This window comes from Salvelinus namaycush, chromosome 37 (assembly GCF_016432855.1).
Source record: "Salvelinus namaycush isolate Seneca chromosome 37, SaNama_1.0, whole genome shotgun sequence".
NCBI classification, from domain to species: Eukaryota; Metazoa; Chordata; class Actinopteri; order Salmoniformes; family Salmonidae; genus Salvelinus; species Salvelinus namaycush.
This window is the reverse complement of record NC_052343.1, coordinates 29,042,906-29,062,851: the sequence shown is the minus strand read 5'-3', so window position 1 is coordinate 29,062,851 and position 19,946 is coordinate 29,042,906. Positions and strand designations below refer to the sequence as shown.

The window sequence follows — 19,946 nt, the reverse complement described above, 5'->3', positions numbered from 1 at the left end:
AGATAGTGTCACAGAAGGCCTACTATAGGGTTCAAAATGTCAGCTTTTGACAATAACCCCTTGTTGGCATTGGTTCATCTACTGCATTGATTTGCTCTTTCAAAATAGAGGTAATAACTGAGAGAAAAGGTCAAGTTTCAATATTACTGTTTCCATTTGCTCACAAAGACATTTGCCTCTGATGGGTGTGTTTCAAAATCTCCTCTTCAATGTTTCTTTCTTTGCAAACCAGCAGACAAACTGCCTAGCCTAGAACATAATGATTCGGTTGTTTCCAAAGTCCACGGCAACAATCCTTCCGTCTGGAGTAACAGCTATACCCGACGGGCGATCCATCTGTCCAAAGCTGCTACTCTGAGTCCCCAACTTGCATAAGAAATTACCGTTGGTTTGGAACACCTGGATCCGGTGGTTCCGGGAGTCAGCCACCACGATGCGGTCCTCCTGGTCCACTGCTACGCCCTGCGGCCGCAGGAACTGACCGTTACCGGTTCCCTCTGATCCCAGGAAGCGGGCCGACTGGCAGTCCGACCGGATGATCAGCAGACGGTGGTTGTTGAAGTCTGTCACCACCAGGTGGTCCTCCTGAGTGAAGGCCACGCCCCTGGGGGAGTCCAAGTGTTTCCATAGAGCCCCCTCAAAGCCGTACTTGTTGAGGAAGGTGCCGTCCTGCCTGAAGAGCTGGATGCGGTGGTTCCGGGTGTCTGAGACGAGGATCTTTCCCTCCGAGCTGACCGCCACGTCCCAGGGGTAGCTGAACTGACCGGTCTTGGTTCCCTTCTCCCCGAACTTGAGGAGGAACCGGCCTTCAAAGGTGAAGATCTGGATGCGGTGATTATCCTTATCGGCAACGATGATTCTCCTCTGGCTGTCGCAGGCCACCCCAGCTGGTCGATCCAACTGGCCTGGTCTGGAGCCCAGCATACCAAACTTGTGGTGGAAGGAACCGCACGGCTTGAAGATCTGCACCCTGTTGTTGCTTCGGTCAGCTATGATTATGTAGCCCTCTTTGTCCACACACACCCCCCAGGGGCGACACAGCTGCCCGTCTCCGTCCCCCTCTCTGCCGAACGAGGCCACCGGCAAGGGGATACCTCCATAGCTACGGCCAGACTTGACCAGCACTTTAAAGGGGCTGCCTTCGATGTGCTGGTTGCAGATAAGGACTGACACCAGATGTTCTCCTTCTACCTTGGGCAGGTAGCTGACCGTGTACAACCCGTTCTGATGGTCGGTCACCTCAGCGTTTAGCAGGTTACCATCGGGCGCCACCATCACAGCTGACACACCGTCCCCCCCAGACAGCCTGAGCTCTCCATCATGATCATACCCCACCACAGTGAAGGAAGCCTGCTTACCCTGCAAGCCCCGACAAAGCCCCTCTCCCTGGGCCTTGGTGAGGGGGGCGAAGGCCCCAGAGCTGACCAGACCTAGGGACTGGATGGCGAGGAGCAAGGTCTGGTCGGGGGCGGTGAACAGGATGCGATCATCATCCTGCGGTAGTAACAGCTCCCTGAGGGCCTTAAGCTCTGTGATCTGGAGGAGCATGCTCTCTCTGGCCAGCAGCAGGTCCAAACTACTGCCCTTCTCTAGGACCTGGGTTACTGTAGCGATGGTGCTGTCCAGCTTGGTCAGGTTCTGGTGCAGCTTCTCTAACTGGAGATAGAGGGACTTGGCTTTCACCTGACGGATCTTCTCAACCTTTAGAGAGGGAAAAAGGAGGGAGAGTGGAAAGGGACAGAAGGGAGAAAGAAAAGATAGTTAAACCTGTCTGTTAGGTTTTGTAACACTGCTGGAATGTGTAAATATACTGTAGGTCCTACAGTATGATACTACTTAGCAGAAAACCAACTTACTTTCCACAGCAGTTCACACTCTCGTTCCTCCAGGGCCTTCTTATGACGCTCTGTGATGGCTTTGACCTCTGACTGGACCACCATGGCCTTCAGTTCCACCTGCTCGGCAACGGCCTGGGCTTTCTCAATGCTCAGCTGCAGGTAAATCATTAAGAAACTGCTTTAGTGGGGACAAAATGTAGCGTGACCTTTGAATGGTACATTGACACATTAGTCACAGGTTAAGACCTTTAAATAGTGACACATTGTTCCTTATCAGATACAGTCAATCAGGGTTTCTCAACCTTTTTGCACCAAAATTGATGCGTGACCTCTCAAAGTCCTTTCAGTATGAGGCCAGCTGGTTAAGTGAATGAAATACCTCAGACTGGCTCCAGTACTACTGCTGGAGAGAGGCTGTTGACCCCAGGCCAACACAGCAACTGTTTTCCAGCAAGTAGTTGGTCCTCATCATGAAGTCACCCCATAGAGGCACCTCTGGTGGATATAGGGGTCGGAACTAAAGCTCAGAGCGTTAAGTTAAGACTGTGTTAAGATCTGCTACCAAAATGCTTTATCAGCAGACAGGCCTTTAACTGTTGGGAGAGTGAATACAGTGTATGCACGCATGACTAAGTCGCTTGGGATAAAAGTGTCTGCTAAATGGCCTTGATATAAAGTGTGACTGACTAGGACAAAAAGGTTAAATGAACTTCTCACTAGGTGGGAGCTGACAACCGTCCGTAACCTGATCCCTCCCGGCAGGACTGAGCTCAACCAATGGAATGAGGGGTACTACCAGGGTGGTGGTGTCAATCAGAGAGGAATCACCAATGACGTCATCTATAGGGGTAACAAATCCTGGGTCAGAGGTTAAGGGGGTGGCAGAACGGGCAGAAAAAGGCGGCAAATGAGATTATGGTGTTTTAATGTGACCCTTTAGGCCAAAGGTCTTCTACCTTTCAGGACAGAGTTCTACAGCTTGGGCTTTGTGCCATTCAAGCCCATGAACATTATGTGTGTCCCAAATTGCACCCATTGCCTATGTAGTGCACTATTTTTGACCAGGGCCCATAGGGAACAGGGTGCCATTTGGGACACAGCCCATGAGATCTCTTCATAGGAGATAATGGATTATCAGGCTGGTCCTAGTCATAGTACAGCCTCTTCACAGGAGCTAAAAACACTCAACCTAGATTGAGTTAGCAGCATTTGATGAATTAGGTCTTCAAGTTAAGTGAGCCTCAAAACACCAACTGAGTGTCACAGGACTGAAGGGGGTAGGGGGAGGTGTGCTTTTCTATTGTGTTTTGAGAAAGGGGAGGGGCATACATATTTCATTGCCATGTGAGTGAGTTGGTTTGGGGGATATGGGAGGGGGGGGTCAGGGTGGGGGAAGGAAGTGTCTTCCTAGAATTCCTCTCCATTGTGTCAGTCCTCCCAAAGCAATCCCGTTCCCTTCACTCTCTATTCACAGCTGGATGACAACCCATCTCCCAGCCAGTAGCCTAAGGAGGAGTGGCCTAATGTTTGTGGTTGTCTGCATCCCAAGTGACACCCTATTCCCTTCATAGGGCTGACACCCTATTCCCTTCATAGGGCTGACACCCTATTCCCTTCATAGGGCTGACACCCTATTCCCTTCATAGGGCTGACACCCTATTCCCTTCATAGGGCTGACACCCTATTCCCTTCATAGGGCTGACACCCTATTCCCTTCATAGGGCTCTGGTCAAAAGTAGTACGCTATGTAGGGAACATGGTGCCATTTGGGACGCAGACATGGTATTAGAGGGGCTATAAATGGGCACTATGGCCTCTCCCTCTTTCCCTCCCTCCCACTCCCATTCTCCGGGTCCTGTGAGGCTGGAGTGATAGAGGACACTAATGATCCATTCTGCTCCTGATGCCGTCAAGTCTCTGAATACAAACTGTCAGAGCTGACTAGTGGCCGTCATACACACACACACACCAAAGTAGAGTCCCCGCTGTATATCCCCCTATAGATCTACGTAGAGTTTCCGCTGTATATCCCCCTATAGATCTACGTAGAGTCCCCGCTGTATATCCCCCTATAGATCTACGTAGAGTTCCCGCTGTATATCCCCCTATAGATCTACGTAGAGTTCCCGCTGTATATCCCCCTATAGATCTACGTAGAGTTCCCGCTGTATATCCCCCTATAGATCTACGTAGAGTTCCCGCTGTATATCCCCCTATAGATCTACGTAGAGTTCCCGCTGTATATCCCCCTATAGATCTACGTAGAGTTCCCGCTGTATATCCCCCTATAGATCTACGTAGAGTTCCCGCTGTATATCCCCCTATAGATCTACGTAGAGTTCCCGCTGTATATCCCCCTATAGATCTACGTAGAGTTCCCGCTGTATATCCCCCTATAGATCTACGTAGAGTCCCCGCTGTATATCCCCCTATAGATCTACGTAGAGTTCCCGCTGTATATCCCCCTATAGATCTACGTAGAGTCTCCGCTGTATATCCCCCTATAGATCTACGTAGAGTCCCCGCTGTATATCCCCCTATAGATCTACATAGAGTCTCCGCTGTATATCCCCCTATAGATCTACGTAGAGTTCCCGCTGTATATCCCCCTATAGATCTACGTAGAGTCCCCGCTGTATATCCCCCTATAGATCTACGTAGAGTCTCCGCTGTATATGCCCCTATAGATCTACGTAGAGTCCCCGCTGTATATCCCCCTATAGATCTACGTAGAGTTCCCGCTGTATATCCCCCTATAGATCTACGTAGAGTTCACGCTGTATATCCCCCTATAGATCTACGTAGAGTCCCCGCTGTATATCCCCCTATAGATCTACGTAGAGTTCCCGCTGTATATCCCCCTATAGATCTACGTAGAGTTCCCGCTGTATATCCCCCTATAGATCTACGTAGAGTCTCCGCTGTATATCCCCCTATAGATCTACGTAGAGTTCCCGCTGTATATCCCCCTATAGATCTACGTAGAGTTTCCGCTGTATATCCCCCTATAGATCTACGTAGAGTTCCCGCTGTATATCCCCCTATAGATCTACGTAGAGTTCTCGCTGTATATCCCCCTATAGATCTACGTAGAGTCCCCGCTGTATATCCCCCTATAGATCTACGTAGAGTCCCCGCTGTATATCCCCCTATAGATCTACGTAGAGTCCCCGCTGTATATCCCCCTATAGATCTACGTAGAGTCCCCGCTGTATATCCCCCTATAGATCTACGTAGAGTTCCCGCTGTATATCCCCCTATAGATCTACGTAGAGTTCCCGCTGTATATCCCCCTATAGATCTACGTAGAGTTCCCGCTGTATATCCCCCTATAGATCTACGTAGAGTTCCCGCTGTATATCCCCCTATAGATCTACGTAGAGTTCCCGCTGTATATCCCCCTATAGATCTACGTAGAGTTCCCGCTGTATATCCCCCTATAGATCTACATAGAGTCCCCGCTGTATATCCCCCTATAGATCTACATAGAGTCCCCGCCACCTACAGCATGCTTGCATCACATCACCCACCTACAGCGTGCCTACCCTGCATCACATCACCCACCTAGAGCGTGCCTGCCCTGCATCACATCACCCACCTAGAGCGTGCCTACCCTGCATCCCATCACCCACCTAGAGCGTGCCTACCCTGCATCACATCACCCACCTAGAGCGTGCCTACCCTGCATCCCATCACCCACCTAGAGCGTGCCTACCCTGCATCACATCACCCACCTAGAGCGTGCCTGCCCTGCATCCCATCACCCACCTGTACAGCGTGCCTGCCCCGCTGGGCGTCTGCCAGTAGCTGGATTGTGAGGGTCCTGGAGTCCTGCAGGGAATCCTGGAGGTAGCGGAGGCTGTGGCCCGAGTGACAATCCACACTGCCCTCCCCACAGACAGGCACGGAGCACGTGTCACAGAAGAAATGCAGAACCTGCAGAGGGACAGGCACAGAAGCAGACCGTTAGCAACAGAACAGCTATCCTCTCACATACAGCAACAACCAACCGCAGCCAGTTCTATTGTTACATTCTGTACAGTATCTAACATGTTGACTGTCGGGTCCTGACGATTTAATAATAGTAACAATGACATTAAGCTATGGCTCTGCCTCGGTCTGCACAACGATGTACTGTACGGCATCACATACTCAGTGTTTTGGACACAGTCCTGTCTAAAGCAGAGAGAAACAAGAAACAAGGCTAAGAAATAATGAAAGAGAAAGAGAAGCAGGAGTGCAGTGGTGTGAGGTACTTTAGTAAAAATACTTTAAAATACTACATAAGTAGTTTTTTTTTTGTATCTGTACTTTATTTTTGACAACTTTTTCCTTCACTACATTTCTATAGAAAATAATGTACTTTTTACTCCATACAGTTTCCCTGACATCCAAAAGTACTCATTACATTTGCTTAGCAGGAAAGGAAAATGGTCCAATTCACGCACTTATCAAGAGAACATCCCTGGTCATCCCTACTACCTGATCTGGAGGACTCACTAAACAGAGAACATCCCTGGTCATCCCTACTGCCTGATCTGGAGGACTCACTAAACAGAGAACATCCCTGGTCATCCCTACTGCCTGATCTGGTGGACTCACTAAACAGAGAACATCCCTGGTCATCCCTACTGCCTGATCTGGTGGACTCACTAAACACAAATGCTTTGTTTGTAAATTATGTCTGAGTATTGGAGTGTGCCCTGGCTATCCGTAAATAAATAAAAAACACAAAAATCATTCTTAAATAAAGGAGTTTGAAATTATTTACACTTTTACTTTTGATACTTAAGTATATTTAAAACCAAATAATTTGACTTTCTCACATAGTATTTTACTGGGTGACTTTCACCGGAGTAATTTTCTATTAAGATATCTTTACTTTTACTCAAGTATGACGATTGGCTACTTTTTCCACCACTGCAGGAGTGAAAGGGTAGAGCGTACAGGATAGGATGGAGAAAGCAGGGTGAGTGATGCAGGCCAATCACTACATTGTATAGAGAAATGAGGCCAATAAACAATTACATTGGTCAGTTGCCAAGAACATCAATATTTACAATACAGAGCCCCTAAAGATGTTTATCTTTGATATGTTCCTATGTATTACCACTAAAGTGCATGGATGTGTGGCATGTATCCAGAACTTCATTCAAGCACCGTATAATACTTAGCTAGTACATGTCTCTATAGCAACAGTCATCATCTTAAATAAGCATGCCCCATTCAAAAAATGTAGAACTAGGAATAGATATAGTCCTTGGTTCACTCCAGACCTGTCTGCCCTTGACCAGCACAAAAACATCCTGTGGCATTCTGCATTAGCATCGAATAGCCCCCGTGACATGCAACTTTTCAGGGAAATTAGGAACAAATATACACAGGCAGTTAGGAAAGCTAAGGCTAGCTTTTTCAAACAGAAACTTGCATCCTGTAGTACTAACTCTAAAAAGTTCTGGGACACTGTAAAGTCCATGGAGAATAAGAGCACCTCCTCCCAGCTGCCCACTGCTCTGAGGATAGGAAACACTGTCACCACCGATAAACCCACTATAATTGAGAATTTCAATAAGCATTTCTCTACGGCTGGCCATGCTTTCCATCTGGCTACCCCTACCCCGGTCAACTGCCCGGCACCCTCCACAGCAACCCGCCAAAGCCCCCACCATTTCTCCTTCACACAAATCCAGATAGCTGATGTTCTGAAAAGCTGCAAAATCTGGACCCCTACAAATCAGCCGGGCTAGACAATCTGGACCCTCTCTTTCTAAAATTATCTGCCGAAATTGTTGCAACCCCTATTACTAGCCTGTTCAACCTCTCTTTCGTATCGTCTGAGATTCCCAAAGATTGGAAAGCTGCCGCGGTCATCCCTCTCTTCAAAGGGGAAGACACTCTAGACCCAAACTGCTACAGACCTATATCTATCCTACCCTGTCTTTCTAAGGTCTTCGAAAGCCAAGTTAACAAACAGATTACCGACCATTTTGAATCCCACTGTACCTTCTCCGCTATGCAATCTGGTTTCAGAGCTGGTCATGGGTGCACCTCAGCCACGCTCAAGGTCCTAAACAACATCATAGCCGCCATCGATAAGAGACATTACTGTGCAGCCGTATTCATCGACCTGGCCAAGGCTTTCGACTCTGTCAATCACCACATTCTTATTGGCAGACTCGACAGCCTTGGTTTCTCAAATGATTGCCTCGCCTGGTTTACCAACTACTTCTCTGATAGAGTTCAGTGTGTCAAATCGGAGGGCCTGTTGTCCGGACCTCTGGCAGTCTATGGGGGTGCCACAGGGTTCAATCCTCGGGCCGACTCTTCTCTGTAAACATCAATGATGTTGCTCTTGCTGCTGGTGATTCTCTGATACACATCTACGCAGACGACACCATTCTGTATACTTCTGGCCCCTCTTTGGACACTGTGTTAACTAACCTCCAGACGAGCTTCAATGCCATACAACTCTCCTTCCGTGGCCTCCAACTGCTCTTAAATGCAAGTAAAACTAAATGCATGCTATTCAACCAATCACTGCCCGCACCTGCTCGCCCGTCCAGCATCACCACTCTGGACGGCTCCGACTTAGAATACGCGGACAACTACAAATACCTAGGTGTCTGGTTAGACTGTAAACTCTCCTTCCAGACTCACATTAAGCATCTCCAATCCAAAGTTAAATCTAGAATCGGCTTCCTATATCGCAACAAAGCATCCTTCACTCATGCTGCCAAACATACCCTCGTAAAACTGACCATCCTACCGATCCTCGTCTTCGGCGATGTCATCTATAAAATAGCCTCCAACACTCTACTCAACAAATTGGATGCAGTCTATCACAGTGCCATCCGTTTTGTCACAAAAGCCCCATACACTACCCACCATTGCGACCTGTACGCTCTCGTTGGTTGGCCCTCGGTTCATACTCAATTCCTCCTTTGGTCGTCTTTCCTTCCAGTTCTCTGCTGCCAATGACTGGAATAAACTGCAAAAATCTCTGAAGCTGGAGACTCATATCTCCCTCACTAACTTTAAGCACCAGCTGTCAGAGCAGCTCACAGATCACTGCACCTGTACATAGCCCATCTGTAAACAGCCCATCTATCTACCTACCTCATCCCCATACTGTATTTATTTATCTTGCTCCTTTGCACCCCAGTATTTCTACTTGCACATTCATCTTCTGCACATCTACCATTCCAGTGTTTAATTGCTATATTGTAATTACTTAACTCCATTATCTTACCTCATTTGCACTCACTGTATATAGACTTTTTGTTTTCTTTTGTTCTACTGTATTATTGACTGTATGTTTTGTTTATTCCATGTGTAACTCTGTTGCTGTATGTGTCAAATTGCTATGGTTTATCTTGGCCAGGTCGCAGTTGCAAATGAGAACTTGTTCTCAACTAGCCTACCTGGTTAAATAAAGGTGAAATAAAATTAAAATTAAATAATTTGGTGCTGGTGTGGGGACATACTCTGACGATACTAAGGTTTAATGCAGAGGTGAAGTTGTCAGGGAGTTTTCACAATGAGAGTTCATTTAGACTGGATGCTCTTGAGTTAGTTCTGGAGATTCAGTACGAGTGTGTGTGTGTTTAGTCCACTCAGCACCACAAAGCCCTCAAATGAAATGATGGATCACTCAGCATGGGTCGGGGTACATAGCTCACCCATTGGCCCCTTCCCTCTTCCCAGTGAGCCGTTTGAAAATGTCAGCGGATCTGTCTGACAGTAATCACTGAGGCGGATTCCTCTCAATGAAAAGACCAAATGAAGGAGTTTGGAGGTGCTTTCCTCTCCCCACCACAAAGGCCAATCCATCAGCGTTGACTAATACCTCCAACACAGCCCTCAACACCACGTTCAGGACTTCGGTAAGGGTTTTTTCAGCTGTTTGGCCACACATTGTTTCATGCTGCACCAAACATAAAAATTTCAAAATGAATAACAGGTATCTTGGGTAATCTTCAATAAATGTTGACTGTTTTGATGAAGTTGATACTGGCTACGGGGTCTCAAATCAACAAACGGTAATATTGACGCTTCTTTCACGTTTTTCAAGCGAAGGTCTTTTAAAGGAGTTTGCGAGCTCACTCGTTGGGTTTGGGCTAGCAGCCAGCCCAACTGAAGCATGCTGATGTCTTCAGCCCCCAGGTCAGAACAGCAGAGGAGAGGAGAAACATGGCAGCCAAAATAATGCATGTTTGTTATTCAAAACGGCTATTACGGTGACCGCGGTCATTTGGCTGGCCAATTACAGTCATCCAAAATTCCATGACCGTTACAGTCCTAGTGTTGTGTTATCGTACCAGAGGTTGTGATCCTGTATCTATCAGCATCACAGAGGGCGGGGGGAGGAATAGAGGGGCCTTTAAACACCAAACTGCCAACAGAAGTGGCCAAAGACAACCCAAAGCTGGGGTAAAAGGAACCAAAGTCAGGATGCACTTGAACTTCTGTGGAACAGGACAGAGCTGTTATCACGTTCAAGTCCATGTTATGGTATTTCATGTGTCTGAAGTGAAGAAAAGGGGACAGTCAAACCATTCCCTGGGATGGTGGACTTCAAAAACAAGACAAATAGGGTGGCAAGACAAATAGGGTGGCAATATCAGCTGAGAGAGAGAGAGAGAGACAGAGAGCACCATGACTGAGTGTGTACCGCTCTGTCCAGCAGTGTGCAATCACACTGCCCTAACCCATCTGGACAAGAGGAATACCTATGTATGAATGCTGTTCATCGACTACAGCTCAGCATTTAACACCATAGTACCCTCCAAACTCGTCATTAAGCTCGAGACCCTGGGTCTCGACCCCGCCCTGTGCAACTGGGTCCTGGACTTCCTGACGGGCCGCCCCCAGGTGGTGAGGGTAGGAAACAGCATCTCCACCCCGCTGATCCTCAACACTGGGGCCACACAAGGGTGTGTTCTCAGCCCTCTCCTGTACTCCCTGTTCACCCATGACTGCGTGGCCATGCACGCCTCCAACTCAATCATCAAGTTTGCAGACGACACTACAGTGGTAGGCTTGATTACCAACAACGACAAGACGGCCTACAGGAAGGAGGTGAGGGCCATCGGAGTGTGGTGTCAGGAAAATAACCTCACACTCAATGTCAACAAAACAAAGGAGATGACTGTGGACTTCAGGAAACAGCAGAGGGAGCAGCCCCCTATCCACATCGACGGGACAGTAGTGGAAAAGGTGGAAAGTTTTAAGTTCCTCGGCGTACACATCACAGACGAACTGAAATGGTCCACCCACACAGACAGCGTTGTGAAGAAGGCGCAGCTGCGCCTCTTCAACCTCAGGAGGCTGAAGAAATTCAGCTTGTCACCAAAAACACTCACAAACTTTTACAGATGCACAATCGAGAGCATCCTGTCGGGCTGTATCACCGCCTGGTACGTCAACTGCTCTGCCCACAACCGTAAGGCTCTCCAGAGGGTAGTGAGGTCTGCACAACGCATCACCGGGGGCAAACTACCTGCCCTCCAGGACACCTACACCACCCGATGTCACAGGAAGGCCATAAAGATCATCAAGGACAACAACCACCCGAGCCACTGCCTGTTCACCCCGCTATCATCCAGAAGGCGAGGTCAGCACAGGTGCATCAAAGCAGGGACCGAGAGACTGAAAAAGAGCTTCTATCTCAAGGCCATCAGACTGTTAAACAGCCATCACTAACATTGAGTGGCTGCTGCCAACAGACTCATTTCTAGCCACTTTAATAATGAAAAATTGGATGTAATAAATGTATCACTAGCCACTTTAAACAATGCCACTTTATATAATGTTTACATACCCTACATTACTCATCTCATATGTATATACTGTACTCTATACTATCTACTGCATCTTGCCTACGCCGTTTGGCCATATGTACATATGGCTTATGTACATATTCTTACTCATTCCTCTACACTTGTGTGTATAAGGTAGTTGTGAAATTGTTAGATTACTTGTTAGATATTACTGCATGGTCGGAACTAGAAGCACAAGCATTTCGCTACACTCGGAATAACATCTGCTAACCATGTGTATGTGACAAATAACATCTTCTAACCATGTGTATGTGAAAAATAACATCTGCTAACCATGTGTATGTGAAAAATAACATCTTCTAACCATGTGTATGTGAAAAATAACATCTGCTAACCATGTGTATGTGACAAATGAAATAGTATTTGATTTGTTTGTTGGTTTGAGTGTTTGAGTGTTCTTCCAGTAACATGTACGACTTGATCTCTATGGCTCAGCCTCTACAATAGAACACTACAAGCAATACACCAAGTTGTTCTGTGTGTAGATGGCCTCCAGTTCTGATACACTAGGGTTGCTAAATTCCTGTAATTTACCGAAACTCACAGGTTTTTCTACATTCCTGTTTGGAGCGTTCCTAGATTTCCTGCTTATTCCCTCCCGATTCCACTGATCTTCCAACCAGGATTTCTGGAAAAGTTTTTGGGGAAGTTCCCAGAATTTCAGAACCCTAATAAAGAACTGTGCCTCCTCATGGACTGACCATGAGCCAGAACACATGAGACGTTTCGGAGCCCATCGCTGTCTAGGAATAGGGCTTCCATCCCATCCCAGAGAGAGAGCTGCTTTGATGCCATGCCAGACATTTCTTGTATATAAAATTATAAAAGCGCTTCCATGTGAGCTGTGCGTGTGGGAGGGGGGTGTGGGGGCAGCCAGACCTGCATCTGCTGAACTACCCTACAGCCCCCCCACCCACCCATATGAGCCCCCTGGTTAATGGAAGAGTGAAGGAACTACCCAACAAACAGAATGTCCACTCCAGTACCCGGAAGTTCCAGAGCCAAAACAGAGACCTGGCGGTCAAAACAAAAACACATTCATGGACACATCTCTCTTTGACAAGCTCTACACTGATCGATGTGTCCAACACTTCCACACAGCTCTGACTGTGTGTACACCCATTCTGTTTCAAACAATGGTGATATTCCATCTGTACTAAAATCTAGACTCAGCAGAAGAAAAAACGTGACCCACACTGAGTGAATCACCCTTCTACTTTCCACTGTTCATCAGAAACACAATCTGCAGACCATTCCAACTGCTTTCTTTACTTCCCTGGACTGACTGCTCCATCTGTCTTCTTCATACAACAGCATTAAATGTTCAGACATATGTTCCACTGACTCGCCGGCCGTGCTGCCTGCTTTATGGCAACACAGAGTCTACGTTCCAAATGGCACCCTATTCCCTTCATAGTGCACTACTTTACCTTAGTGCACTACTTTTGACCCGACCCCTATCTAGGGAATAGGGTGCCATTTGGGACGTATAAACAGAGTTATTTTGGCTAGACAATGTTTTCATATTCCCAATGAGAAGGCTGGGCCCCATCGTTAATGCAATGTCTGCTGATGTCTGCCGTCTTGTAGGACCAGCAGGGAAACCAAACGTCCACTCTGTCAAGTTAAAACTATTTTCAAAGTCTCTTCAACACAGAGATTTACAGTCATGGGGAGAAAAGATGTACAATTCCTTTCATTAAAAGACCTGAATCCTGCCAATGCAATGGTTGTGCATGTGTAGCCTACAGTAGAACTTTAAACTGTATTAAAGGTTTGGTCTAGAACTAATCAATATGGACTACATCTGCAAAGTTCATCCACCTTCAGAAGCAGCTGAACTAGGAGGAATAGAGCTACATTAGAGAGAGAACTTTCCATGGGAATAAAACAACAGATCTCCAGTTCTTCTATCTGGCTTCTAATTCTGTTACATAAGAGGTATATTAGTAATACTGCCAGTCAGGCCTCCCTCCTCAGCCGTAATGAAGACCGTTCCACATTCCTGACGAAGGTCTGGTCCTACCATAGGAGGAAAGGAACCGCCATTAGAGGAACCCCTCTCTCTCTGGTTACGTCCTAAGCTGGGCCGGGGCTAAGCCGGGGCTGGGCCGGGGCTAAGTTGGGGCTAAGCCGGGGTTGGGCCGGGGCTAAGGCGGGGTTGGGCCGGGGCTAAGCCGGGGCTGGGCCAGGGCAGTGGGATTGTTTTACGTTTGTGCCCCTAACTGCCAGATTCAATATCAAAGCACCGGGAGGGGCTCCTCTCTCACATGAAATGGGTTGAAACTGAAAAAGAAAGGCACAGGGAGGAAGAAGAAGTGAAACAGAATAATAACATAGTGACTGACGGGGAGGCTTTTGGGGTTGGTTCACACAGGATATCCCCAGCTAGACAGAATTATAAACCAGACAAGATTCCTTACGAGTTCACTGCACTGGTAGGAGCGATGGTAGTCAATCACAGGCGGCAGCTGGCACCTTAATTGGGGAGGACAGGCTCATAGTAATGGCTAGATAGGAATACATGGAATGGTATAAAACACATCAGACCCATGGTTTCCTGGTGTTCAATACTATTCCATTCCAGCCGTTATTATGAGCCGTTCTCCCCTCAGCAGCCTCCTGTGTAGTCAATGAGAGACGGGACTACTCGCTCCCCGCCCTCTTCCCCACAGTTAACTGTCTAATGTACTGTGGAATCATTGACTGAATGTTCATAGCTGTCAGTGTTGTCAATAACGGCAACAACAGTGGCTTTTATTTCAGTGACTGAGACAATATCTGAAAACACATTAACCTAGCCTGTAGCAGTGGCTCATCAGATCGTCGTGCCACTAGATGAGAGTTACAGACAGAGACTAAACTGGTTAGTGACAAGCTGGGAGTGTCATCATGCAAAAGGCTTCTCTTCTAACCACTAACCTCTTATTGTCCTGTTGATTAGAGGATGAGTTAGATGCATTCCTCTAACATGTCATTAAGCTGCACAGCAAACTAGGTTGGCTATCCAAATGACTCAAGGCCTAAACATACCAGCAACGTTCACATTTCCTCTTTATAGAATAATCAAGTCTTCCTATCCTAATGTAATCTACAAAAAGGTTTGGGTTAGGTGAGTCTTTACTGAACGTTCTACACCGTCACCACATGGCAACCAGTGTGGCCCCGCCCTCGTAACCCCTGACCCCAAGCCTGAGGGAGAAAACAGACAACAGCAACAATGCAGTGACGGGCTTCCGTCCCTTCCACCTTGTGACCTACTGTTGGAATGAAAGTCAACACAGAGAGAGAGAGAGGGCACAACATTCTCTCAGCTTAAACATTGAATGTATATAGGTCTCCTACTAGTTCTGACCCAAGGCCATTCACAACTAGAAAAGGGAAACTGTTTTTTAGACAATAAGTTACATAAGGTATTGTAGTGAGTTGAGTTTCTAGTCAAGCGTCTGGCGGGGGGGGATAAAAAAAATCTAACCAAAACTATGTCCACCCTATGGGCCCTGGTCAAAAGTAGTGCACTATTTAGGGAATAGGGTGCCATTTGGGATGCACACTATGTCTGAGGTGGCCAACTTCAACCCAACCTCCTTGTTGTCAAGGCTATTCAGATGCTGGATTTCTTTGGCTTTGCCCCACTACAAGGCAGGAATGTTCAACCATCTCACTGACCTGGTGTTAGTGTTCTCTGTAACATTCAACGTTCTCACCAGAGACTGTAGAGAATTGGTAGACAAGAGGGTGAATGGGTAGAACAAATAGAAAGTGTGTCTGTAGGGGCGTGGGAATACAGAGAGAATGTGTGTGTAGTCCCATCCTCAACATGTCTCCCAGATGACTGCTCTGCTGAAGGCTAACGTCATGACATTCCGACTGGCCTTCCACTGAGTAAAGGCTTCCTGTATGTTTCTCTATTGGGAGCATGCACTCCTACGCCACACTGTCTGCACCGGAGTCAGGACAGGAGTGTATTGTCTCACGTCTGCACTGGCTCCTGGCAACTGCGTTAGAATGGCGCCTAGTGACGTCAGAATGGCACCTAGTAGTGACGTCAGAATGACGCCTAGTAGTGACGTCAGACAATGGACAGGAGTGAGGGACTGCACTGCTGCTTAGTCCAAGTACACCCCAGCAGAGACACTGCTCCAACTACTCTCCAAATGTACATTTATATAATATATTATTTATCCATGACATTGGTATTATGAGACTGAGACTGTGAAATTGGTGTTATGAGACTGTGAAATTGGTGTTATGAGACTGTGATATTGGTGTTATGAGACTGTGATATTGGTGTTATGAGACTGTGATATTGGTGTTATAAGACTGTGAAATTGGTGTTATGAGACTGAGATATTGGTGTTATAAGACTGTGATATTGGTGTTATGAGACTGTGATATTGGTGTTATGAGACTGTGATATTGGTGTTATGAGACTGTGATATTGGTATGGACTGTCAAGCCCAAATGGTAGATCCCATTTGAGTTTGTACAATAACACCCAAACCCACGTTAAGCTTTGAAGAGGTGTCCAATAACACTCAAACCCACGTTAAGCTTTGAAGAGGTGTCCAATAACACTCAAACCCACGTTAAGCTTTGAAGAGGTGTCCAATAACACTCAAACCCACGTTAAGCTTTGAAGAGGTGTCCAATAACACCCAAACCCACGTTAAGCTTTGAAGAGGTGTCCAATAACACTCAAACCCACGTTAAGCTTTGAAGAGGTGTCCAATAACACTCAAACCCACGTTAAGCTTTGAAGAGGTGTCCAATAACACTCAAACCCACTTTAGGCTTTGAAGAGGTGTCCAATAACACTCAAACCCACGTTAAGCTTTGAAGAGGTGTCCAATAACACCCAAACCCACGTTAAGCTTTGAAGAGGTGTCCAATAACACTCAAACCCACGTTAAGCTTTGAAGAGGTGTCCAATAACACTCAAACCCACGTTAAGCTTTGAAGAGGTGTCCAATAACACCCAAACCCACGTTAAGCTTTGAAGAGGTGTCCAATAACACTCAAACCCACGTTAAGCTTTGAAGAGGTGTACAATAACACCCAAACCCACGTTAGGCTTTGAAGAGGTGTCCAATAATACTCAAACCCACGTTAAGCTTTGAAGAGGTGTCCAATAACACTCAAACCCACGTTAAGCTTTGAAGAGGTGTACAATAACACCCAAACCCACGTTAGGCTTTGAAGAGGTGTCCAATAATACTCAAACCCACGTTAAGCTTTGAAGAGGTGTCCAATAACACCCAAACCCACGTTAAGCTTTGAAGAGGTGTCCAATAACACCCAAACCCACGTTAGGCTTTGAAGAGGTGTCCAATAACACTCAAACCCACGTTAGGCTTTGAAGAGGTGTCCAATAACACTCAAACCCACGTTAAGCTTTGAAGAGGTGTCCAATAACACTCAAACCCACGTTAAGCTTTGAAGAGGTGTCCAATAACACCCAAACCCACGTTAAGCTTTGAAGAGGTGTCCAATAACACTCAAACCCACGTTAAGCTTTGAAGAGGTGTCCAATAACACTCAAACCCACTTTAGGCTTTGAAGAGGTGTCCAATAACACTCAAACCCACGTTAAGCTTTGAAGAGGTGTCCAATAACACTCAAACCCACGTTAAGCTTTGAAGAGGTGTCCAATAACACTCAAACCCACGTTAAGCTTTGAAGAGGTGTCCAATAACACCCAAACCCACGTTAAGCTTTGAAGAGGTGTCCAATAACACCCAAACCCACGTTAAGCTTTGAAGAGGTGTCCAATAACACTCAAACCCACATTAAGCTTTGAAGAGGTGTCCAATAACACTCAAACCCACGTTAAGCTTTGAAGAGGTGTCCAATAACACCCAAACCCACGTTAAGCTTTGAAGAGGTGTCCAATAACACTCAAACCCACGTTAGGCTTTGAAGAGGTGTCCAATAACACTCAAACCCACGTTAAGCTTTGAAGAGGTGTCCAATAACACTCAAACCCACGTTAAGCTTTGAAGAGGTGTCCAATAACACCCAAACCCACGTTAAGCTTTGAAGAGGTGTCCAATAATACTCAAACCCACGTTAAGCTTTGAAGAGGTGTCCAATAACACCCAAACCCACGTTAGGCTTTGAAGAGGTGTCCAATAACACTCAAACCCACGTTAAGCTTTGAAGAGGTGTCCAATAACACTCAAACCCACGTTAAGCTTTGAAGAGGTGTCCAATAACACTCAAACCCACGTTAAGCTTTGAAGAGGTGTCCAATAACACCCAAACCCACGTTAAGCTTTGAAGAGGTGTCCAATAACACTCAAACCCACGTTAAGCTTTGAAGAGGTGTCCAATAACACTCAAACCCACGTTAAGCTTTGAAGAGGTGTCCAATAACACTCAAACCCACGTTAAGCTTTGAAGAGGTGGTGGGTCAGACAGAGGATATGGGAGGATGGGGGCGATCTCATGATGATATTAAACAACATTACTGCAGTTACATTTACATTACATTTAAGTCATTTAGCAGACGCTCTTATCCAGAGCGACTTACAAATTGGAAAGTTCATACATATTCATCCTGGTCCCCCCGTGGGGAATGAACCCACAACCCTGGCGTTGCAAGCGCCATGCTCTACCAACTGAGCCACACGGGACCGTGTGGCTCAGTTGAGTTAGAGTTGAGTTGAGTTAGACTCAGATGGAGAAACTTACCGCATTGTCATGCTCCTGGCAGAAACTCAGCCTGTCCTGAAAGAACGGCAGCAGAGAGTAGCTTGACTGGAAGGAGGACCGGCTCAGAGTGGCAGTAGGAATGTTGTTAGAGTTGTTGGTTCGGTTCCCCAGGTGTTGGTGAAACAGACTCTCCACTAGTCTATCAATGAAATGGTCTTTGGTAAGCCGGACCCTCTGATGTGCCCATACACAGTTGTTACAAAGGTACTCCTGGCAGTCTCGGCAGTGAGAAGTAGCGGGGTTGCCCTCGTTGCAAGAGCTGCACAGGGTCTCTCTGCTGTGTCTGTGAGAAAAGTTGTTGCCCCTGCTGCTAACAGTATTGTTGATTTGCTCCTCAGACGAATTTACCACGGCATCCAACATGTTGCTAAATAAAAAGTTTGACGAGGGCAAGGCATCTACTCCTGATATGGGCTTTAGAACCTTTCGGTCACAAGTCGGGCACCGGAGTGTCAAGGGGTCTCCGGGGTTCCGCTGGCCCTCCAGACACTGCCTGCAGAAGGCATGGAGGCATGGGAGGACGTGGAGCCTTCTGGAGGATGAGCTAGTTGAGGTATGAGACGAGGACGAGGAGGTAGAAGAGTTGGAGGAGAGCGGAGCAGAGGAGCAGCACAGTTCTTTGCATAGGGGGCATGTCTTCAAGTCGGAGTCAGGGAATGAAGCCATTTGCACGACTGCTTTGGAATAGGGGTCTTTAAACCCGCATTTAGACATAGCCTACGGTTGCCTTTGTAAATAGATGCAATGACGATAAGACTAGATTAAATGGTTCTATTAAATGTTGCTCCTATTGTGCAAAAATGGTATCCACTCACTGACACCAAATAAAATGTGTAACTGATGAAATAGGTCTGCGGGTGAATGACGTGTGTTTGAAGGAAATTGGAATGGCAGTCAACGTCAATGAAAACTCTTTGGAATAGAACAAACTTCAGGTCGTCCTTATTTGCATACATAATTCATATTTGACGTGTTTTGCGTATTGAAATTTGAGAGTAATTATAACTTAATATTACAGAGTTGTATGTTCTTGTTTACGTCAATGCTGCGGGGAAGAAACCAATATTGTGGAATCGGCTGCGTGTCCCCCACTCCGATTCTCCCCAAGCACAGAGAAGGGCCACTGCCGGTTTTCGTTATCAATTCCTCTGTTCAATTACGCACAAACGTGTTTTAACAGTAAGTCTCCGTCCAATTATTATAATCCACCATCACAACTCTTTCAAATGTAGCCAACCATGCGCATCAAACAGAGACTGTTGAAAGCAATTAAATAATGAATCCATTTGATGTAATAAGTTAGCTCGATACTTGCGCGCATAAGCTCAAATAGCCAAACAGTTGCTGAACAGTCTCCCAAAAAGGATTTGCTACTCTATGATACCTTCTCTGAACGAAATGCTCTCTGCGATGCATTCGTTGTGCTTTAATAAAAGGCTGCACTTTCTTGAGATCAAATGTACAGCGTTTTCCACTGGCTTCCCTTGACCATCCGCCAGCGCAGAATTAATCCATTCGTTCCGTGCAATGAAGCGTTCCATGGAATGTGTTCATT

General features: G+C 46.6%; 1 protein-coding gene across 1 annotated transcript; it reads right to left on the bottom strand.

Moving 5' to 3' along the window:
* Nucleotides 1-249: 249 nt before the first annotated feature.
* LOC120030846 (E3 ubiquitin-protein ligase TRIM71-like) lies at nucleotides 250-19,057 on the bottom strand. The gene is made up of 4 exons (XM_038976326.1): nucleotides 18,371-19,057; nucleotides 5,607-5,774; nucleotides 1,857-1,991; nucleotides 250-1,701 (listed from the first exon to the last, which is right to left on the bottom strand). Exons 1-4 carry the CDS (start codon nucleotides 19,055-19,057, stop codon nucleotides 250-252), a joined length of 2,442 nt encoding a protein of 813 aa, XP_038832254.1.
* Nucleotides 19,058-19,946: the final 889 nt, after the last annotated feature.